Here is a 21340-nt window from a genome sequence, read left to right as displayed (position 1 = left end):
TGTGATTTGTTATTCCTCATATGAGAGATGCTACAAATGTTCTCTTTTGTAGCTAAAGGACATATAGCTGCGCCCGGTCATTTTATGAGCTTATATAGATATCAACTCATACTGCTGCTAGAGTATACTCTGGACAGAGTTGTCTTGTTTAATATGGTTTTTTCCATAAGCCTATCTGGCTGGGGTCAAGTCAAGCTTGGTTTTGCCTTTAACAATTCTTATAAATATTAAAGAATATCACGATGTTTGTTTTTTAAATATCTCTAAGGAGATGGGATAAGCTGTCGTGATTTCCATCAGTGTTTAACTTCCTAATTGAGAAAGTTAATGTCCCAGGTGTTTCGGCATTATTGTTCAGAAATAATGCGGCAATTATACCAACATAAGAAATCAAGGTTTATAGTCTATAGCTATTTCTCTGGGTTGGTAGGGACAGTTGTGATAGTGAATACGTTACATCTGTCTGTGCATCAAATTTTAAGTCTTCTCTTTGTCTACAAGGTGCTTAAACTGCTTGCGCAAACACAGTGTTTATGAATTAAAACAATTTTTTTTTTCACATTTGCTCTGTAAGACCGTTCATAATCCGTCAGCATTTGTTTTATCTTGCGCTCTCTGTCTTCATAAATGCTGTGTAGGGAGTGCGGACGCCGTACCTCCAGTTATCTGCAATGCAGGAAGGAGATTATACGTTTCAGCTGACTGTCACAGACTCTGCGAGGCAGCAGTCCACAGCTGAGGTCACTCTGATCGTACAGCCTGGTAAGTCAGCTGCAGGCATGCCTGGGTCCCTCAGGGGTGGGCCAGCCTGATGCCTTAGCACTGTTGTCGAATGCCTCATCTCCCCGCACTGCACCACTGAGGTGGCAGCCTGGATGTTTAGTAACTCTGCATCAAGGACACCTCCACCTCCATTTTGTGTCAAAGAAAACAGTTAAAACAAATGTAGAATCATAGAAAGTCCAGGTGGTGATCCTGAGGGCTCACACTGGCTTGATCACGTAAGGTAACCTGCACAGAGATGTGCTTGCGTGTACTTCTAAGAGCTAAAATGTAGCTCTTGAGCTTAATATCCTACAAAGTCTGTTGTACAAAGCTGTTCAGAGTATCAGTCAATGCTTTGCTCAGTTTTATTACTGTTTTGCAGTTCTCCTTCAAGAATCCTGTGGGATTTGAATTCTCATTAGAACTGCATTGCACGTTCTAAGGCAAAGTGTCAAGCAAGGAATTTTCAAAACCTGCATCTTTCACAAGTTCGTTCAGTTTTGGGAGCAGAGTGACGAATGTGCCCAAATGATCCAGGCCTCACGAGACATTTTTTATGCACTTTTTTTTTTGTAATGTGTTTGCCTATTACATCCAAAGTGCCCTCTCCTGCACACCTGAAGATCTCGCATTCCACCATGGGGCAACATTTTATCTTCCTGGTGTTTCTTATTACACATCTTTTTGTAGATGAGCCCTTCTGGGAAAACTTTGCAGGAGGCATTTACTGCAGAAATCAAGAACAAGTATTGGAAGTACAGCGTGTGGTGGTGCATTTCAGACCCGCTATAGTGTGGAACTAGAAAGATGCTATTGATGAAGTCAGGTCTAAGGGTAAATAAATATCCATGAAAATGGTAGCACTGTCAGTTTTACCATGCCACAAAAGCACATGTTGAAAACAGAATAATGGGTTATATGTTTCTGCATTAAATTCTCGAAGGCGCTATACTGGCATTAACTTAGTGGTGTTGTGCTGACCTTGAGCAGCAGAAAACCTGGGACAGTATCTTCTTCAATGGCAAAGAACCATATTCGTGTGGGTGGTTTTGAAAGGGATGCAGTAGTGGAACCAGGAGAATACCCAACCACTCTTATTATAAAACATTTCATACAATGCATTGAGCATGCTGCAAAATGTTGTGAGTATGACTGTGCCTTCAGATATGACTGTGACAAAGTGAAGTACTTGTGGGATTTGGCTTGTTGCAGAACTGGTGTCTCAGGTTTCTGCTGGCTTGTGCATGTTATGATTGTGATTTGTACCTTTAAGCCAATATATGAAATCTGTAACATAATAATTCTGTGTAAAATCTTCCCTCTGATGGGCAATCCTTGCCAGTGACTACCTAGAAAATGTCATACACTAAATATTATTTTTACAGAAAATAACAGTCCTCCAGTAGCAGTCGCTGGCCCTGACAAGGAACTGACCTTCCCAGTAGAAAGCACTACACTGGATGGAAGCAAAAGCCAAGATGACCAAGGCATTGTCTTCTATCATTGGGAAAATATCAGGTACCTATAGATTTTACTAATCTCCAGTAAAATAGGCAACAAAGTGAAAGTGATAGGGTGCTAGAGCCTCTTATGAAATTGCGTTGGCTGATGCACTGTTTTGACAACTGCTGTGAGGGTCTTCCCACTCAGGTAGTAACGGTAAGAGACAGGAGTTTTAAGTTCAACTTGGAAAGCTTAGGCAATCTCTGCCTGTGTTTTGCAATGTGTCATTTTGAGGCCTACTGTTATAAAGTTAAGAGAAAATTCTGGGAAATTCCATGTCTCCTGTTAAAAAGTGAGTAACAGGCTTTGGTACCCTCCTGTAATGTACAGTTTTCCCATCAGTGCTTAGAACTAGGATTTCTCAGTCACGTGTTTGTTGCCTAGTAAAGTAAATTGACAATCTGTTTAGCCTGAGCTTTCAATAGTAAGTGACTAAAGCACTCTTGAATGATGATTGAAAAAGTTTTACAGAAGTTATAATTGTATGTTTATGTGCAAAACTAATTGATCCTTAATAGAAGGACAGGGTATTAGCTCGTCCAACTGTCATCTGTGGTACAGGCAGAGGTTTGCTGGCAACCTGTCCTGGTTGTGAGCGGCTCTTAGAGCAACAGCGTTTGTGTTCTCCCATGAAATCGTACAGCGAGGAGGTTAAACTTCTCGAGTGCATTTTCCTACTCTTCTAATAACTGGATATGTGGTGCTTGGGTGCTTTGACTGTCTTGAAAAACTGCATCAATGAATTCTCTGAACTAAACTCATGTCTTACATAGTTCTTTAACCATCACTGCTTATAGTGGTGGTAGAACTACAATATGCATGAAAGAAAATGGCATGGACAGCACTGCTGAAAGAACAGTTTGCCTGGCTGTGCAGGATTATTTTTCTGAGATGTTTTGTTTCAGTGGACCAAGCTCTGTACGGATGGAAAATGGTGACAAAGCAATAGCAACTGTGACTGGTCTTCAGGTTGGTACCTATCGCTTCAGGCTGACCGTGAAAGACCAACAGGGCTTAAGCAGTGCATCTGTGCTCTCTATTACTGTGAAGGAAGGTAAGCCTAGTTGCTGCTTCTTAGGGTTGTGGTAGGCAACTTGCCAGTTAATTCAATCACTGACGGAATGTAAAGGAAATCAGAACAGAAAGGGATAATGTACTTGTTATCATAGTTCAAGGGTATTCAAGAAGAGTTACTGCTATTTTGTGATAAAGTAGTATTGCGAGTGACTGGTAGAATTAACTTTGCAAGCTGCTTTAAATATATGCAGAATTGGGTGTAATACAAATGATGCAAAATACTATTTTTGACCATGATGTGTCTACTTCATTAAGAGGATATGTTTTTATTTTATTCTCAAAGTTAAGCTTTGAGGAGAAAAGCAATTTTACTGTGGGTTTTAAGTAATATCCAAGAAGTGAGGTCTCAGAGTATACCAATTTCCACTTAAAAACTTAAGACCTGTATTTATTTTGTTGATACAGAGGAACAGTTGCTGTGGTAGTTTGTAATTTTTTTTTTTTCCCCAACACGCATGCTGCTGACTTGAAAAGAGTGCAGCCTTGTTTCTTTTTCACTTGGTATTACTGCAGAATGAATTAATACTGGAGAAGCAGCTGGACTTAGTTTTACCTGTGTGTATCATGGGTTGAACTGTTTCAGAGTTTGTTAGGTGTTTAATCAGAAACACATGGCAACAGCTCTACCCAAATGTGTCTCATGGTCTCATTCATGCTGTGAAGTGTAGCCACAGTATGTGCCCACTACAGTCACAGGTTCAATATTCAAAACATTCTGTGCTCCGATAGCCAAGTTCAATCCACTGGTTTATTTGGAAGAGACAAGAAGATCACTTGTATCACAGAGAACTCTCTGCTGTTCTAAAGAATAGAGTTTCAGTCAATGCCCTGGAGACCTGCCCAAAACTGAATTATTTATGTCCAACATAATATTCAGACCAGCAAGGTATGTCACTCGGTCTCACAGCTTCCTAGAGCTCTGTCTTATCAGTTGTGTTCTAAACAAAAGTCAATGATGTCTGGTTTCTGGGAAGAGAATGTGTTCATGTTTCTTTGGTGTTTTTGGCTGTACTCCCAACGCATGTCTTAATTTCATTGCTAGCTGTATGCAAAAAGCATTCAGGAACTGGGTTTACTCTAAGTTTCATGATTACACTTTGCCTAAATACGAGCTTCTGTTAGGTAATAAGTGATTCTCAAGATGAGAAGAGCCCACCGTGGTGATCTCATGCTGAGCTGTGTTTCTAAGTAGGCAGAAAGTCTTTTTGCTTGACTGAGAAGATCTGATGGTCAAGTTATTGTGAGACTGTAAATAGACTACCCCACAATGCTTTTTAAAAAAGATCTTTTTGGATGGAACCTCTTACTGGTATTCTTCTCATGGTCCAGCTCTGCTTGTGTCAGGCTGTAAGAATCCCGGAGCCAAATTCTGTATACCCACTCATCCTTTCCCTGTACCTTTGACACGAGATTCTGTTGTTACTGCTTGTAATCATCAGGTGAAGAATTGCAGTGTGGGTGTATTGGCAATGGCATGTCACATTTCACATGTTTTGAAAGGAAATCCTTCTCCTCCACTATTTTTATGGCTAGAAAACAACAGTCCACCCCGGGCACATGCTGGTGGGAGGCATGTTCTAGTGCTTCCAAATAACTCTGTGACCTTGGACGGCTCAAGGTCTGCTGATGACCAGGGGATTGTGTCGTATTTGTGGATTCGGGATGGTCAAAGCCCAGCAGCTGGGGTAAGTTTCTTGGAGGTTGTAACAAGTCAAATTCAGCTTTTGTTATGCATGTAACATCACTGCAGCAGGGCAAGCAAGTATGCCTTGTAAGGTGCTATGAGGCATGGTGTCAGTTTCTGGTTTATCTCCCCTGTTCTCTTTAATGCTTTGGTTCAAGGGGCTTGTGATTTTTGCAGCACAGCTGTAGAATATGGTAGCTAAATAAGAGGACTGCAGCAGCGTGGACTGAGTTGAGAAATCCTGAGACAGAAGAATAAAGTTTTGTCTCTTAAGGAGTAATTGGTGATTGTAGCAAGCTAATGTGTTTGAGAGAAAAATAATCTGAAATCCAGATATTCCAAAGGAGGAAGAGTCTGAGAGCGCAAGAAGTAGTGATAAAGACTAAGGAATCATGTCTGGTACCAGATGAGGCGAAACTTGCAGTTTAAGGTAAAAATGGTGTTTGGTGCTAGATGCACAGATACCTTGCCTGGCAGACCTTGGTGAATAGCCCAGGTTATTAGGGCAGTGGAGTCTGCCCTCCAAGTGGGGGCAGACAGCAGAAGTACCTCATGATAAACTGAATTTTATGTCAGCTATTAAAACTGTGATAACTTATTTTGATTATCCACACAAAGTGTTGTGGACAGCTCTTCACACTGAGATGGTGGCAAATCAGCAAGAACTGGGAGAGTAGAAACAGCAAAATTATAACAAAGCTTTTGGAAGCAGTTCACACTGAGGGTATGAGAAAAATTGAAGAGGTTTAGTTTAAATATAGCTCGCAGAGTTGATATCTGGAAGTAAATGAACTCAAAGGAAAGGAAATAATTCGGGAGTTAAGAAGGCAGAACTAAGGATACTGGAGTAAAACTGAGAAATAATAATGTAACTGTATCAGATATTCAAGCAGATGAGCACTTGAGAATGTCAGCTGTTCTGTCTAGTTGGGTTTTTTTGTTGTTGGGGTTTTTTTTGTGTTGGGTTTTTTTAATGTGGTGGGGTTTTTTGTAATGAAAATACCCATACTGTGCAGACATCCTCATTAATTGCTACTTCCAAATTTGTATTACACTGCTATAAACTGTGGGTAGGCCACATTTGTCCCAAAAGCCAAAACAAGAACTCACACTGTGATAGCAGATACCTGACTTGCTAGTCACACCTGCAACTTTCTCTGAGGGTATAATCATCCCAGTACCTTTTTTTGCAGGATGTCATCCATGGCTCAGACCACGAGGCAGTACTGCAGCTAACTAATCTGGTGGAAGGAACCTATACTTTTCACTTGAAAGTGACGGATGCTAAAGGAGACTCAGATATTGATTCAGCAACTGTTGAAGTGCGGCCTGGTATGACAATTAAAAGGTCATCGATACGTTGCGAATACCTCATCTTTGTTCTCCTTTTCACTTATTTATTTCAATGTTGACAAGATTCTCTCAAGTTAAAACACAAAGCAAACAGGTCTCTCTCTTCCGACCTTCTTACTGTTCTCTCAATAGGACTGAGTGTGTTAGAAGATGACATGTCAGGATTCTTAACTACCAATTACACCATTGCCTTACTGGAAGCATAACTAAATAAAAATTATACTTCCTAGTTAACATTTCATTTGGGTTTTGTTTCTTTTCATTCACTGTAGGATTTGTTTCTTTTTTTTTCTGGTTGTTAACCAGTTTGGCCAATGGAAAGAGGTAGGAGCTGAGCATTAGGTTTAGGTACAAATGCTGCAGTTATGTGTTTGATGGTTGAAAGGGTGTTTTTATGCTTGTTTTCCTTCTTTCATCCTGAAGGACAAAAACAAACCTCAAAGAATTTCAGGGTTTTTAAAATTGTCTTTTCATGGTTTCATATTGCTTGGATAGAGACTTATTTTCAAATGCAGGATAAATGGCTATGTGATGGAAGCACAAATTGAGGTTTCAGGAATTGAGTCTGAAGTCTTGTGTCTTTCAGAGATTTCTTTTTTGTCTGGTTCCTGGGTGATGATTTTATTTCTGTTTCTCACTTTATTGTTGAATGTAGTCATAATAATTGGCTCAGGTTTCTTACTGGATATCTCTGAAGCTTGTTTTGTTTGCAAGGCATTCTACAAATTCAAGTATTATTTAACAGAACCCTCAGTTTGTGAAGGTAAACATATTTGGTGTTTCTCAAATTTGACCATCCTCATTTAGACTTGCTCATACAGTCGTGCATGCTACCATATGAGTCCGTCTTTGACTCCCTTTTCCTGGGCGGTAGCCAGTAGTACTAGCAGGCATCTTAAGAATTAGACTCACCTAGTTCTACCTCTGACCTTAAGATGGCAGCCTGTAGGAGAACAGAAGTTGCTATTCTGCACAGAAATATGTTAACGCTGAACTGAAGTACACACTGAAACGCTTTCTTTCAACTGATAACCTGGGTTGCTATCTTAGGACCCACCAGGTTTGTTTTGGAGGGAATGTGAAAATGTAGGCTAAGTGTTTTTCTAAGAACACAAAAGGGTTGGGTTATAAGGGATTTGAATCTTATGCAGGAAAATATAGTATTAATAAATACTTTTGAGTACTGGATATTGTCTTCAGTTGGTACTGAAATATCTGCCAGGCTCTGAAAGCATAGCATGTTCTTCTGTCAGATCCCAAAAAGAGTGGTCTGGTGGAGCTGATTCTGCAAGTTGGAGTGGGACAGCTGAGTGAACAGCAGAAGGACACCCTGGTGAGACAGCTGGCTGTATTGCTGAATGTTTTGGATTCAGATATCAAAGTTCAGAAGATACAAGCCTACTCGGATATAAGGTACAACGATATCCTGCTGTGCCAGGAAGATGGTGATTTTCATTGACTTTTTCACAGCTCATAATTAGTTGCAAAGTAATCTTTTCCAAAATGACAAAAATATGTTATAGCTCTCAAGAGTATGTACTTTAAAAGGTGAATTTCTTCTGCTGTGGTAAAAAATTGATGAAGTAAGCTCTCTGGAGGCTCAGAACTGAGCTGTTTTGTTTTAAAAAAATAATTATTATAAATTCTCTCTATATTTTTTTATTCTTTTAAAGAAGGCGTGTGAATATATTTCAGTCTTTATTCCACACAGTGCTATTGTTTTTCCCATGCTAGATGAAGTGAGACAGACAGACTTAAGCAAGTATTGCATTTCAAAATAAGTTCCAGCTGTATCTAATCTTCTTTTCTTCTACTTCCTCTCTAAGGTTTTGATATTCTAAGTATTTTATAAACATTTTTCCCATGTAACTGGTGTCAAAAATCCACCTTTTGCAGAGAAAGCTACACAGTGGATACTCCTATGTGTGGTATCTTACTCTGAAGTAGAAATACCCCTTCTGCTTTGTACAAAAGGGCTAGAGATGGCTGTGTGTACCAAGAGAAACTTCTCAGCATGATTAGTGGAACCTGTTGACATAAGTTTTTTTCAAATTACTTCTTGTTAACTACTTCATAATTTAAAACCCATTTTGGTCTCTATTTAGCTTTCGGGGAACCTCTTAAAATTTTAAAACAAACAGTTTGGAAATTAGCATTTACAGCTATGATAATTTTAATCACAGCTGCCAGTAACTGCCTCTCTGATAAAGATGTTCACTGAAGCATCTGTTACAATATGAGTTCAATACCAACCTAACTTAAAAAGGAGGAAGGAAAGGGGGAAGAGGGCTCCCACATGAAGTTCTCTGGCTCCCTGGCTTCTGAGCTTTACCTCCTATTAAATTTGGTTTCCTAAAGTTACTCAGACTGCTTCAGAGTGCTTTGTGACAGGTTCTAGATGAGAGTGAGGAGAGCAATTGTATACATAATCTCTTAAAACAACAGTCGAGAAGACCAAGGAGGGAATTATATTTGCTGCTGTCCTCACCTTCCTTGTGTGAAACTGAGAAGCCAGAGGACTGCTGGTGCTCCCAGCTCAGAATGAAGTCCATGGCATTTCGATGGAGTTGACTGATCCATGGACAGAGTTCCCTAATCTTTATAAGTGGTGACGTTTGCTTTCCAGAAACAAACAAAACCAAAGGCTGTAAACTGAATCCCTGACAAAAGTGGTCTTTGACAGCAGTCGTGACCTTAGCTGTTCTTTCTGCAGCACTGCGGTTGTGTTCTACGTGCAGAACGGGCACCCTTCCAAGGTGATCAAGGCATCAGATGTCTCGCGAACTCTGCACGTGCAGCTTTTGAAAGAGAAGGCTGACTTTCTGCTTTTTAAAGTCCTACGGGTTGACACGGCTGGTATGTTTTTGGATCATGCTTGCTCATCTTGGAACTTTGCATGAATTTGGCTAGCAGAGTATGTGGAAGCAGTGCATGAAGGCCCTCTGTCTGCCATGTGGTGTATGGGCTTGGATGTGGCTTTCCAAAAGATGATGTTGGAGGCAATACTTACAGTGCGTATTCACTTTTGGTAGGCTGGTGCCAGTTACTTGTGTTCTTTTAAAAGGCGTCATCTGTAACAGCAGGCAAAAGCATATCTTAGTCTGGTCTGCATCAGGAGGGCCTGGGGAATGAGGATTTGTTGGAAGATGGGCAAACTTAATATAGCCATAGTATAGAATGTTTGATGTCTCTGGTTCCTTCAAGGCTGTTAGAATTCAGTAATAGGCTTGTAATATAACTTGGTTTTGTCTGTCTGTATCAGGCAAAATGGTCATGTGGTCTCCGTGTTATAACCTAGACTTCTAATTCTTGCAAGGTAGACAGGCTGCTGGGATTTCTTATAATTAACCTTTTTTTTCCCCAAAAAAGATACTTGAACTTCTAAGCGTATTTTAAGCTTCACTAGGAATGTGAACCTTTTATGATACTCAGATATTACAGATATGACTTCTCCATAATTTAAAATCAGTACATAATGATCCAAATGCAAACAAAGTGAGCAAACTCTGGCAATAAAGTAGTGATTGATTCTGTAGTTAACTCTGTCTTCATATTTCTGTTGAAAAAGGGCTGTTGTTCTGTTGTAAATGTACTTGGATTACTTAAATGAGTAGGTGTCACTTGAAAAATATTAATTATAATTTTTCTTAACACAGCAAATCTGCTACTCCATGTTTTAAGGGGAATAAGTTTTTATTTTAGTCTGATATGATGCATTGATCTAGCAGCAGCTACTACTGTAAGCATATGAGGTGTGTAAACGTTCTGGCCTCAGATGATGTAATTCAGTTTTGAAATACTGAAATACGCTCTAGTTTATTGGTATGATCCTTTTCTTCTAGTACCTGAGAACGCTGAAATTCCTCATCTCTCAGGTACTTTACAAGTTCTTACAAATATGTCATAAAGAAGGGAGCAGGTCTGAATTCCACAACTTCAACTCATCTTTATTTCTGGTTAGAATAAGCTGTTCTTAACTTGCATACAATCTCAATATTGTATGCATAAGACATATTCTTCTCTTCACAGCCAGCAGTATTCTGAACTGTAAATCTATTTATCACACATAACACCAAAGGAACGGAAGACTTTAAAAACATCAGAATGTTATGAACTAGATGCTTTACCACCGATCTAGTCTAGCAGTAAAAGGATGTGTGACAAGTTGTCCATTTACACAACTGACCCTTTGTTTGGTTTTGTTCTTAGCCTGTCTTTTAAAATGCTCTGGACATGGACACTGTGACCCCATAACAAAGCGCTGCATTTGCTACCAGCTGTGGATGGAAAACTTGATTCATCGTTACCTAAATGATGGAGAGAGTAACTGTGGTGAGTTTGGGTGTTGTGGGTCATCATTTCAAGAATAACTCCTCATCCTGTGAGACTGTTGATTATTTGCTGTCAGAATAGGGAGTACTTAGGAGGTAGATTCTGAGGGAAGACTAAAATGCTCTCTCTTGTTTTCTAGTCCAGTGATATTTTTCTATAGAAAGATATTTGAATAATGTCTTGTAATGATAATGTCTTGACAGTAACAGCCTATATTTACAATATTTTAAAAGTTTAAATTTAAAAAAATTTTCACTATTTGAGGAAAACCCATGAAAAATTGGGAGACAGATCTTGCAACAATTTGGGGCCAGTTGGAAGGGTTGTTGAAGTAGTGTGGGCAAAGCTTTCGAGTAGTATTCATCTGATTGTTGCAAAGCAGAAAAAGAGGCAACAACTTAGATGCTCTGAGTGGGTGGTTGATGCTTCTGTGCCAGAAGTACGGTCTGACTTAAGGAAAAACATCAGTATTCTGGACTAACCAATATAGTCACCTTTAAAACCTCGGCTTTGTAGCATTATTAATTTCACTGTTTCTTTCAGTTTGCCTGTTGCACCTGGGAAATGCAATTTAATTTCACTAGCTTAATCATGTCTATATTCTGTGGCATACCTAAACATATCAGCTAAGCCTCTCTATTTCAAATATTTAACAGTTTTAATTTAACTAAATTGGTCTTCTACTTAAGTTGAAATAAAGCTCAGCTCTTAATACTGTGCAAGCTTGGAGACATTTGCTGAGCAATGCACTAGCCTTCAAACAAATGTACAGAAGTTTATAAGGAGCTTGCTACGAGCCATTAAGTAACTATGGGCCATGTGTCTGTTAGCGAGCGAAGGCTAACTGACCAACCGAAATGCGACAGTAGGTTTTAAGCCCGAGGCTGGGACCTCCTGCAGCCCTGCCCTCATGCTGTGTCATTCCATAGTGTAATAATAACACTGGAGTAGTGAGTATGCACATGTTCGAGTGCACATTACTGCACATCTCTCTGTATCCTTCTCATCTTTTCCTGGATTTACAAATGTAACCGTGCAGGTAGAACGACCTGTCTCTAATCGGTGCTCCTTTGAAGCACTACTAAAATGCCAGGCACAGAGTACACTTATTTTTATTTCAGTTAGAGAATGACAGCTGAAGTGGTAATCATGACCTCTTGACTTTTAGTTTCCACGTAGACTTCAGGTATCTCGGATGGTAAAAGGTATTGGAGTGGAAAAAAACTTTCAAAGGTGCACTTTCGATCTGAAAGCTTAAGAATTTTTAGAGGTTCTTCTGAGAATGTGAAGGTGCTAGGTTTTCCTGAGTTCCTGTTGCCGTTCCCCATTTTTGAGAATTGGTTATTTTAATAGAGTTGTATTAGGAACTGTCCTATTCATAGTATCTTACAAAGCACTGTTGTGTTTCTTTTTTCAGAGTGGAGTATACTCTATGTGACTGTATCTGTTTTTATTTTGATTGTGGTCATGGTAGGGCTTGCCTGGTTCTGCATCTGCTGCTGCAAAAGGTACATGATTTGTGTTTATTTTGGGGGTATATGCAAAAACTGCACACAACTGCCAGGTTTTATTCCAGTCCTTAGCACTAAACCACTGAACTCTTTTCAGACCTGTGAGGAGCTTCCTGTAGCTATTTCTGTACACACTTTTGTTGAGAAAAGGAATATGCATTTGTGGCTCTATGCTCTTCTGCATTTTGAAAAACAAAAAGCCAATATTGGAGTGTCCTTCATATTAAGAGATAATTTATTTTAAAATGTTGAGAATAGACTGCAGATCTTCATGGTCTCCCTCTGAGTCCTCCAGGTACTCCACGCTAAGAAAAAAGAGGCATGCACTGAAGGTCACTGACGTAGGAGTGTTTTAGACCATGGGAAGGGAGCTTTTCCCAACCTGGTATCTCCCTTGGACGTGAAGGGTGGACATTTGGGCTGCATCTGGCTGATGGGCAAGGAATACTCAGTGATCTCAGTCATGCAAACTTCTTGCTTCCTCTTTCCTTAAACAATTTTGCCTACTACTGTATGTCATTTCCCTCTCTGCCCCCACCTCCAGTCTTTCCTAATGAGCCGATAAGAAATTCTCTTTCAAGTGACAAGCCCTTGCTAGTGCTGTCACTAGAGCAAGTATTTTTGCTGCTGCTCAAAAAACATAGCAAATAGCTAGCTTGCTCAAGTGTTAGCAAAAATGAAATGCCATCAAAATCTTCCTGGATTTTAAACTTTTTCTAGGGTGTCTTTGCAGCATGTAAAGGATGCTGTTTGACATGTGCAGGAGTTGATACTGATTTCCTTTTTATGGTTGAAGGAAGAGTGCTGTTAGTAGAAAGGTTTAAATAGAAGCGTGTTCCACTTCATCCCCACAGTGTGGGCTGGAGCCTCACAGGCTTGTTTGGATTTGATGAGAAAGGAATTGTTGATGGAGTTCAGCTCCTTATGTCCTTTGTCCTCATGTGGCTTGTACCAGAGAGCAAGGGCTGGTTGATACAGACACGTGGCAAGAGATGCCCTTTGCCTTGTGGAAACTACAGAAAAAAGGTACACTGTAGCCCAGATTTGGATGGAATTTTGGAGGCTTTAAAGGCTTTGTTGAGTTGTCAAATGAACTCCATTTTTTAGAAGACTGTAGAGGGGAGAGGCCGAGTGGCTGGCTGCTGCTGTAATATCAGCTGAGTGGTAGGTAGCTGCTTCACTGTCAACTGTGCAATCTGGGTGAGAGTGCTTCTCCAGACCTTGCCTTGACAAAGAGCATGTCTTACCCATCCACCCCCCTCCAAAGTTATGAGAAAGAGGGCCAGAAAAATGCCTGAGGTGTGACAGCATCTTCTAGGAGGTGCCCCCTTGGTTTCATGCACAAATTCCCTTATTTCTACCCTGAAATCCTTTCGTTGTTCCCTCTTGATCCAATGCAACAAACAGTTATGTGTCTGTTCCTCTAGCTCCAGGACTTTTCCTTCTGTATTAATGAGCAGGTGAGCGACTCCTGCAAATAGCTGAAACTTAACATAGAGGTAATGTTGTATGCAGCATTGTGGAAGCAGATGCTGGGGAAGGATTTAAATGAAGAAAGAACAGGTGGGAATTTGCCTAGAGACTAGCAGGGCTTTGTCCTTGCATATATATGAGAGAGCCTATCTCTGTTTTTGTCTGGTCTTCTCTGTAAGCATAACCAGCCAAGCACCACTTAAATTCTCTCAGTTAAAGAAAACAAGGGGGAGGACTAACCAATTCTTACAGAATTTTTATTTGGAAACGAATATATGTCTACCTTGTGTCTAGTTACTATGTTGAATTTGAACAAACTGAACTCCTGTGGCCTAGGAAAGCAAGTCAGTCTTCCTTGCTTTCTTCATCTTTGTATATCAGAGACAACATAAATTATACCCTCTGATCCAGATTGTACAGCTGCTTTATACAGGTATAAACTGGAACAACTCATTTTAAGTGGAGGCGAGAAAGTACAGTGAGGTTCTGTATATTGGGGTATGTAGCTATGTGTATGAAAAGGAAGAGGGAGTGGGTTTATGTGTGTATGTGAGAACTAAATGTCTTTGTGGTAACTCTTTTTAGCAGAAAGAGGACAAAGATAAGGAAGAAAACAAAATACACCATCCTAGATAACATAGATGAACAGGAGAGAATGGAGCTACGACCCAAATATGGTAAGTGCTATCTGTTTTGGTTGGGAACTCATCCACCAAACTTAGAGTCAATGTGTTTGAATTGATACCTGCAGTCAGGAGGAGCCCAGAAGCTGGCCTACAAGTTTGGGGATGGCAGAAGCAAGCATAGAAATGAAATGGTTGGGGGAGAATCACTTCATTTCTTTCATGAGGCATTGGCCTCAGACACTGCTCTGAGCTTCTTCATTAATCTTAATTTAGAACATCTAATGGCCCCACAGACTTTCTCCATGTAACCCCTCCTGCTCTCCTGGCCTGTAAGTGTCATGTTAAACATGAGTAGACTTCAGCTGCTACCCTCTGTTCACATATATTTTGATTTATCTGTGTTTCAGTTTTTAGCAAGGGAAGTATTGGAATCCAAAGAAATAAAACCATCCTGAGAAGCTGCTGTCCTAGAAAGACAGACATAACATTTCTCTAGAAACCGTGATCTTTCATTGCCACTCATGTTAATCAGAGTGGACAGACTAATTTGCAGGTTCAAGCTATTAAAAATACATTAGCTATGTACTAAGATCATCTAACTGTTTCAAATGCATATATACACATTTTGGAGCCATAACCTGATGGGCCTGCAGTGAAGTCAGAAGGGTATCTGCCCCAACTGTATATGATACCTCCTAGGCCAGTTTTTACATTGGTGGTGGCGGTGGTGCATGTTGTTATGCTGGATTGCAGAGAATGTTTTCACTTATCTTTCACATCGCGGCAGAGGAGAGGCTGGTTAGTTGTTACTAGCAAGTTAAACCTTTCTAATGAGATTGTTTTGCTTTTTTATTGTCAGGTATAAAACACAGAAGTACAGAACACAACTCCAGTCTGATGGTCTCTGAGTCAGAGTTTGACAGTGATCAGGACACTATCTTCAGCAGAGAAAAGATTGAAAGAGAGAATCCTAAACCCCTCATAAATGGATCCATCAGAAATGGAGTTTCCTTCAGCTACAGCTCCAAAGACCGATAACTGAATGAGGGTAAAAGCACAGAACACGTTGGTCTGACACATCTGAAACACGTTGGCCCACCTCTGTTTTTCCAGAACCGAAAGCTTACTAAAATATCAACTATTTGCAGATGAAAGGGTACATTTCTAGCACAGTTAGGGGAAGGAAGGTGGAAGGATTAGATGGTCGCCTAACTCCTGTTGTCACCATTATAGGAACGAGGAAAAGCACATCTTATTTCTTGCATGTTCCATGCTGAATATTTGTCTGAACTTCAGGAGCCCTTTTATCCTGTATCACTGCTACAAAACCAGCCAGGGCTGTTACACTACTAACAATGGTAACTGAGATGCATACAGATTCGTGTCCTGTGCTCCTGTCTCTCTCTCAGAGAAGCAGTGTGATTATGATGCTGGCCTAAAGCAGCAAAAGCCAATATGGATAAATTCCCTTACAGCTGTAAAGAGCAATATGTGACCACAGGCTCCATCTTCGTTTTGAGTTTAGGTTGGGAACACAAAGAGAGAGCCTTTTTAGTGCATTGTATTTATCTCTGACTGTGGTTTGAGACTTCCTTTTCTGGGGTAGTGCTCATCAGGTGGAAATGTCTTTGTTTTCAAAGGAAGTTTAAAATTAGCATTTGTACTTAATCAGCCGTAAAGTAACGTGATACATATGTGTCCTGTGGGATGCAACGTTCCCTGTTTTTACATAAAGTATGGTGCCTGCAGGGAAGTCCAGCCTTAGGTTGCTTCTGTAATGATGAAGGTGCTTTGGCTCTTTGGAGTCTGCCACATCCAGCCAGGGAACAGTAGCAGAAAGGCAGGAGGGACTCAGTGCAATGTGTCTTCAGAAGTGTTTGGAGAATCCCAAACAACTTTTTCCTTAGAGAGCACTATTAAGGAGCTCTGAACCTTCTAAGACTGAACCCTCAGCTGAGATGAGTTTTCATCTGCTCAATTAAAGAAAGGGCCGGGCATTTGTGTAGTGAAATGCTTGTGGCAAAACACCCTATGTGGAGCAGGAGTTTCAAACCCCACCTTCAATGTCGTGGCAATTGATACAAAGGAAGGTTTTAGCTTGAACACTTAGTTTGGTTTACTTTTTCCTCTGTGGCTATTCAGTGACTGGATGTGTTGGTCTAAAAAGATCCCTTTAGATGTTTGGAAGGGGTAGGTGTGTTGGAGTTCTGATGTTTTTGTTTGGAATCTGGATATTTTCTTTACAGCGTGCTTGTTAGGCTTCAAAGCCATGCCCCCAATACTGTTCTTGAAATCCCCAACTGAATATGTGGCTTTTGTACGTAAGCCTCACTTGTGGAGTCATCTGTGTCAGTGGTACCATCTGGCCATGATGTCAGCCTTTCTTGGGGGTCCTTTACTGACATGCTGGAATCTTGGGCTGAGCTGGAGGAATAGTGTGTTCTGACAGAGAAAACATTCCTCTGGGAGCTTCTGTGCTTCTCTTGTTAATGGAGTTGGGCAACAGTAGGAAGAACTGTCTAGGCTGGAAGGAATCAGCAGTCAAAAGTAGCAGCAACGTGGCATGGTTTCATACCTTTGATTCTCAAATGCAGCCAGCAACAGTCCCTAAGGCTACTAACGCTGCACTGAGGAGCATTTATCCTGGGACCAGCCCTGCATTTCTCTGGAGAGCTGAGTGTGGCCGCAGGAGTCATAGTGGTAGGAGAGACTGTGAAGAGCTGAAAAGGGCTAATGCCAAGTGTTTTCCATGTTTTCCCCATACCCACTAACAAGATGCAGGGCAAATGGTTTGATTTGCTTTGTTCAGAAGCCAAGTTTTAATTCTATGTGTGTAGGGGTTTTAGGCTATTTATTGAAACAAATCTACTTTATCTCACCCTCCCCCTTCTTGCGCATCTGTGTGTATGTATATATTTTTAAATAACTTGGTCAATAAAAGCAAGGTCAGCTTTTGATGTCTTTCAATTTCTGCTCCAGATGTGTGAACATCATAACACAATGCTCACTTTAAAGCATACCTGAAGAAAGTTAAGGCCAACTCAAAATTTTTTTTTAAACTTTTTAAATCAAAATGTTGGGCATTCTGCACAAATTCCCAAAATGGTGTAGCAGGACTTACGCTCTTTGAAACATGCATTTTTAAAAAGAAAAAAAAGCCAAAACACGTTGCGTAAGCAACCACAACTTTGTGGCCAGGCTGCCATTAATGCTTCTGCTAAATACTGTATCCAGTGTGCCTTTATCTATAAATGTGTCTTTCAGGACGTGTCAGTGCAGTCAGCAGCATCCTTCAGTTTTGTGAAGTCAGTCACTTGTGTGTTTTGGGTTTATTTTACCTTTTTAAAGCTGGTGCTGAAGCCTAGGAGGTTGTTCTGTCAAGAAATTAAAATGCAGACATCTTGTTTTTCAAAACAAGTGAAGACTGATTCTCTAGTAAAACAACTACAGGAATCATGAACCTCATTTCCTCAATGCTGCAGAATTCCCAGGGCTACTCCCCCTCCCACACACGCTGTGGGCTCAGATCTTTGATCAGTGGTAAGTTCATCTGCCATGAGAATGTATGCATGATTTGGCTAAGTATTTCTCACTCCGTCCGTCAAGTAAGAACCATTGGACCAATCTCTTATTGCATAAGGCCCCAGCAAGTCGAAATTGCTTACTAAATTTTGTTCTCTAGAGATGCTTTGACATCTTTGTTGCTAACAGTATTTTAGTTATGTTTTGAATGTAGTTTAAATTTTTGAGCTGCTTCTAATAATACTAGTTTGATTCTTTCACCTCATTGGAAAGAGAAGTCAGCCCTCTTACATAAGATCAGGCTTGCTCTTATTATGAAACTTGCACAGAAGTTGAAAGTAGTAGTTTCTGGCTCTGTGAATTTGTGACATCACATGCGTGTGTTACTTGGCCAAGCATGATTTTGTCAGGAATTCAGGAGAGACGTAGAGCAAGCCTTGTATCTTGATTCAGTATAACTTTTATTTGTAGAACTGTTGCTTTCCTGCAGAATGTCAGGTCATACCTGGAATGAAAGGGTCAGAAGATACTGATAAGATACTGCCTCTCTTTGAAGACAGACAGTGTGCTGATAGTTACAGTGCCTCATAGCCTTCATGTAAGCAGTGGATTTTCATTTGCATTTTGGTTTTACATTTATAAATGCTGATGCATGCACAAGCAGAGATTGTCCAGCTATGTAAAAGGACTGCTGCCTTTTGCATTTTAAGTGAGGAGTATATTTTTTGAAAAAAACCCACTTCTTTACCATTACTGCCTGAACCATTAAATAGGTTCAATACTCAACTTCAGTACTCAGTGCAGTGTATATGCAGCACAAAACTGCCGTGTTGCAAACAGGTCGTCGGCTTGTGTTTTTAGTTTTCTTAACCAAAACACTACTGCAGTACAAGACAAAATTTGCCTTGGCAAATCTGCTGAGATGCACATCCAGATTCTCTGTCCTGTGGTTCAACCTTTCATATTAGCTGAGTAGATTGCTGAGAAATTCAAGCAAAATGTGAACGGTCTAATTGCAGAGGATTTTTTTATTTGCGGAGGGGGAGAAGGTTATTCTTGTATCATGTGTAAGAATACATGTTCAACTGCATCCTTTTAGGTAAACAGTCTTAGCAGTCTCCCTCTGTCAGATGCATCAGATACAGGTGCTGTTCAGGAGTCTGTTTTGTGCTGTCAGCTGTGTTTGCTTATGATGCTGATTTTCCTTTTCTGTCTTGGTCTCTTGTGGGCAAACAGAAGCGTGCACACATGCAAGGAACTTAACGGTGTGTGAACTTAACAGAGGGAATGAGCGCATGCGTGTGTTTTCTATGCTGAATTTAAACTTTCCTTAGACAGTCCTGGTGTTCTTGAAACGATTGAGTTCATAGGCAAATTCCTGTTTTAAGCCTCAAGTGAAATTAGTTTTGTCCCTCAATATACTGATAATGGGCTGTAGTCAGCTGGAGCTTTGGGGTGGTGGTAAGAAAATGACACATACTTTAGTCTTCTGAGCCATTTATGTGAGGTTTTAGAGAGAGGTAAACATTCCTCCAGGCAACAGGAAATGGGATAGAGGTGAATTGGAGTTTCTTAACATCAGCTATTGCTTATCATTAATCCCTAATGAGAATACTAATCCCATACTTCTGCAGCAAAGGAGAACCCATTTCACATACCTTTTAGGTCCTGAACTCCCCAAGGCAAGGGAGGGAGCCTTAAAGCTTAGAATTAGAGTTTTAAAAAGGAGGGAGAAAAACCAAATCATTGCACAGGCTACGAATCAAGTACAGATGAGCCACACATCAGTACTTTGTCTCTGCATGGAACCGCTTCTCCCTCTGGGTGGATGGGTGAGCTGTTACAGAATTTGTATTAGGAATCTGTTTCTAGAAAATGATATTTATTGCAAATGATAATGTATTGTAACTGGAACCATTTCTGATCTGAAATTACTACATTTATGTAACTACTAATAAAGTTTTGTCTTTCCTTCTAGGAATTTGTCAGGTGCTGTTTTAGACATGGTATTCTGTATTGGACTCACCTCTGTTAGCCTGACCTGAGTGTTATGTTGCATACTATGGCTTATGTCTGTACTCAAACATAAAAGTAGTGCAATATCTGATCCTTCCCTTCCTACTGACAAAAACAAAACAGTATATTTTTTCACAGAAATAATGTAATTCAGTACATCAGAGAGCAGAGAAAAAAATTACTGCAGTTCACAGTAAGGTTTTCATGTGGTGCTTGTCCTTACTTGGTTTAATTGGGTGTGTGTAAATACTCGCCAGCTGTCACGCCAAGTGTGGTGATTTCACAAGTCTTGTGGCTTATTCTAGCGCAAATCCAGTACTTGAGTCTTTGTAAGTGCAATGGTTGCTTTGCAGAAATCAGAGATGCTAGTGTGCAGTGTCACCTAGGGGTAGATTATGCTGCCTGTTTCTGAACTGGAAAAGAAAAATCCATGCATCAGTGTGTGTGAAGTTTTGTGCTAAATCATTATAAAAGGTACTATGAGATACAAGTGCCTTTCTGTAAGGAAAAAAACATACACTTAAAGCTGCTTTTATGGTGTATTTGGATACATGGTGTACATGGTGCCACAGTCTACATGGTACCTCTTAGACTGGTACTTGACTCCGACAAGGGAATACTGGCTGCTGAATGAGCCCATGAGATGCATAGTGTCTTTATTGAAGAACGGAATCTGCCTCTTTGTTACAGTACTGTACGTTTTGGTAACGGCAGTAGCCTCCCGCCTCCCTTGTGAGTAGGCTGATGCAAGCCTCTAGACTTGTGCAACAGAAGGTAAATCGTAGTGATTCCTGAGCAGCTTAAGCCAGTTGTGCTGAGTAGCATCAGCATTCGCTGCTAAAGTGAATAAACCACCACCTTCTTGTGTCTTGGAAGGTCCTAGGCAGAGAGTTTTGACACTGAGAACACTTCAAACACATGCTAAAATTTAACTTAGTGCTTCTGAACGCCATACTTCAACCTTCTCCTTTAAGATACCTCAACTCTTCCATAAGCAATAGGGCTAGGACAAATGGCATGACAGCCAGTTACACTTATGAGACAGATACTCAATGCCAAGTCGAAGTATGGAACTTCTTTTACTTACAGACCAACATCTGTCTGATCATTTTAGAACAGTAACAACTATTTTACTCTGTGCAAACCATTTAAACTGCAGTTTGTGTTCTGTGACTTAATCATGAAAGCATAAGTAATCACAAAAGCCTAAAATGTGTCTAAAAACACCGGTCTCTGGGAAGCAGATAGGCTGCAGAACACTAGCCTGCTGAAATGTTTCCTTGATCTTGGTGACAAGAGGTAACGAAGTGCTGTCTTCCAGCTACGGTAAACACTACTAAATACTAGATATTGCTCAGGCTTGACATACTTCTCAGTAAGACTGATTGTCTGTCTTCACTGGTGTTGGATCAGTGTTAACAGCATCAAAAGCCTCCTTCACTTACTCTGAGCACCCAAGGTAACTGCCAGCCTAGCAT

General features: G+C 40.4%; 1 protein-coding gene across 10 annotated transcripts in view; it reads left to right on the top strand.

Annotated features, from left to right (window-relative positions):
• The window catches only part of KIAA0319 (KIAA0319 ortholog), a 61599-nt gene extending 41776 nt beyond the window's left edge, over positions 1 to 19823 (top strand). For 9 of the 10 annotated variants that reach the window (XM_064443718.1, XM_064443715.1, XM_064443712.1 and 6 more), the window contains 11 exons: positions 639 to 762; positions 2151 to 2283; positions 3174 to 3322; positions 4879 to 5030; positions 6223 to 6361; positions 7636 to 7795; positions 9096 to 9238; positions 10592 to 10714; positions 12132 to 12222; positions 14284 to 14375; positions 15184 to 19823. In XM_064443718.1, coding sequence (XP_064299788.1) covers positions 639 to 762; positions 2151 to 2283; positions 3174 to 3322; positions 4879 to 5030; positions 6223 to 6361; positions 7636 to 7795; positions 9096 to 9238; positions 10592 to 10714; positions 12132 to 12222; positions 14284 to 14375; positions 15184 to 15362 — 1485 coding nt within the window. In that variant the 3' untranslated portion in view covers positions 15363 to 19823. The remainder of the gene's footprint in view (positions 1 to 638; positions 763 to 2150; positions 2284 to 3173; positions 3323 to 4878; positions 5031 to 6222; positions 6362 to 7635; positions 7796 to 9095; positions 9239 to 10591; positions 10715 to 12131; positions 12223 to 14283; positions 14376 to 15183) is intronic. The other variant, XM_064443711.1, reaches the window with a different exon arrangement.
• The last annotated feature ends 1517 nt before the right edge of the window (positions 19824 to 21340 follow it).

The sequence above is a fragment of the Phalacrocorax carbo genome, chromosome 2 (assembly GCF_963921805.1).
Source record: "Phalacrocorax carbo chromosome 2, bPhaCar2.1, whole genome shotgun sequence".
In the NCBI taxonomy this organism is placed as follows: domain Eukaryota; kingdom Metazoa; phylum Chordata; class Aves; order Suliformes; family Phalacrocoracidae; genus Phalacrocorax; species Phalacrocorax carbo.
Note: the sequence above shows the minus strand (reverse complement) of the source record. Positions and strands in the feature narration are given on the sequence as shown.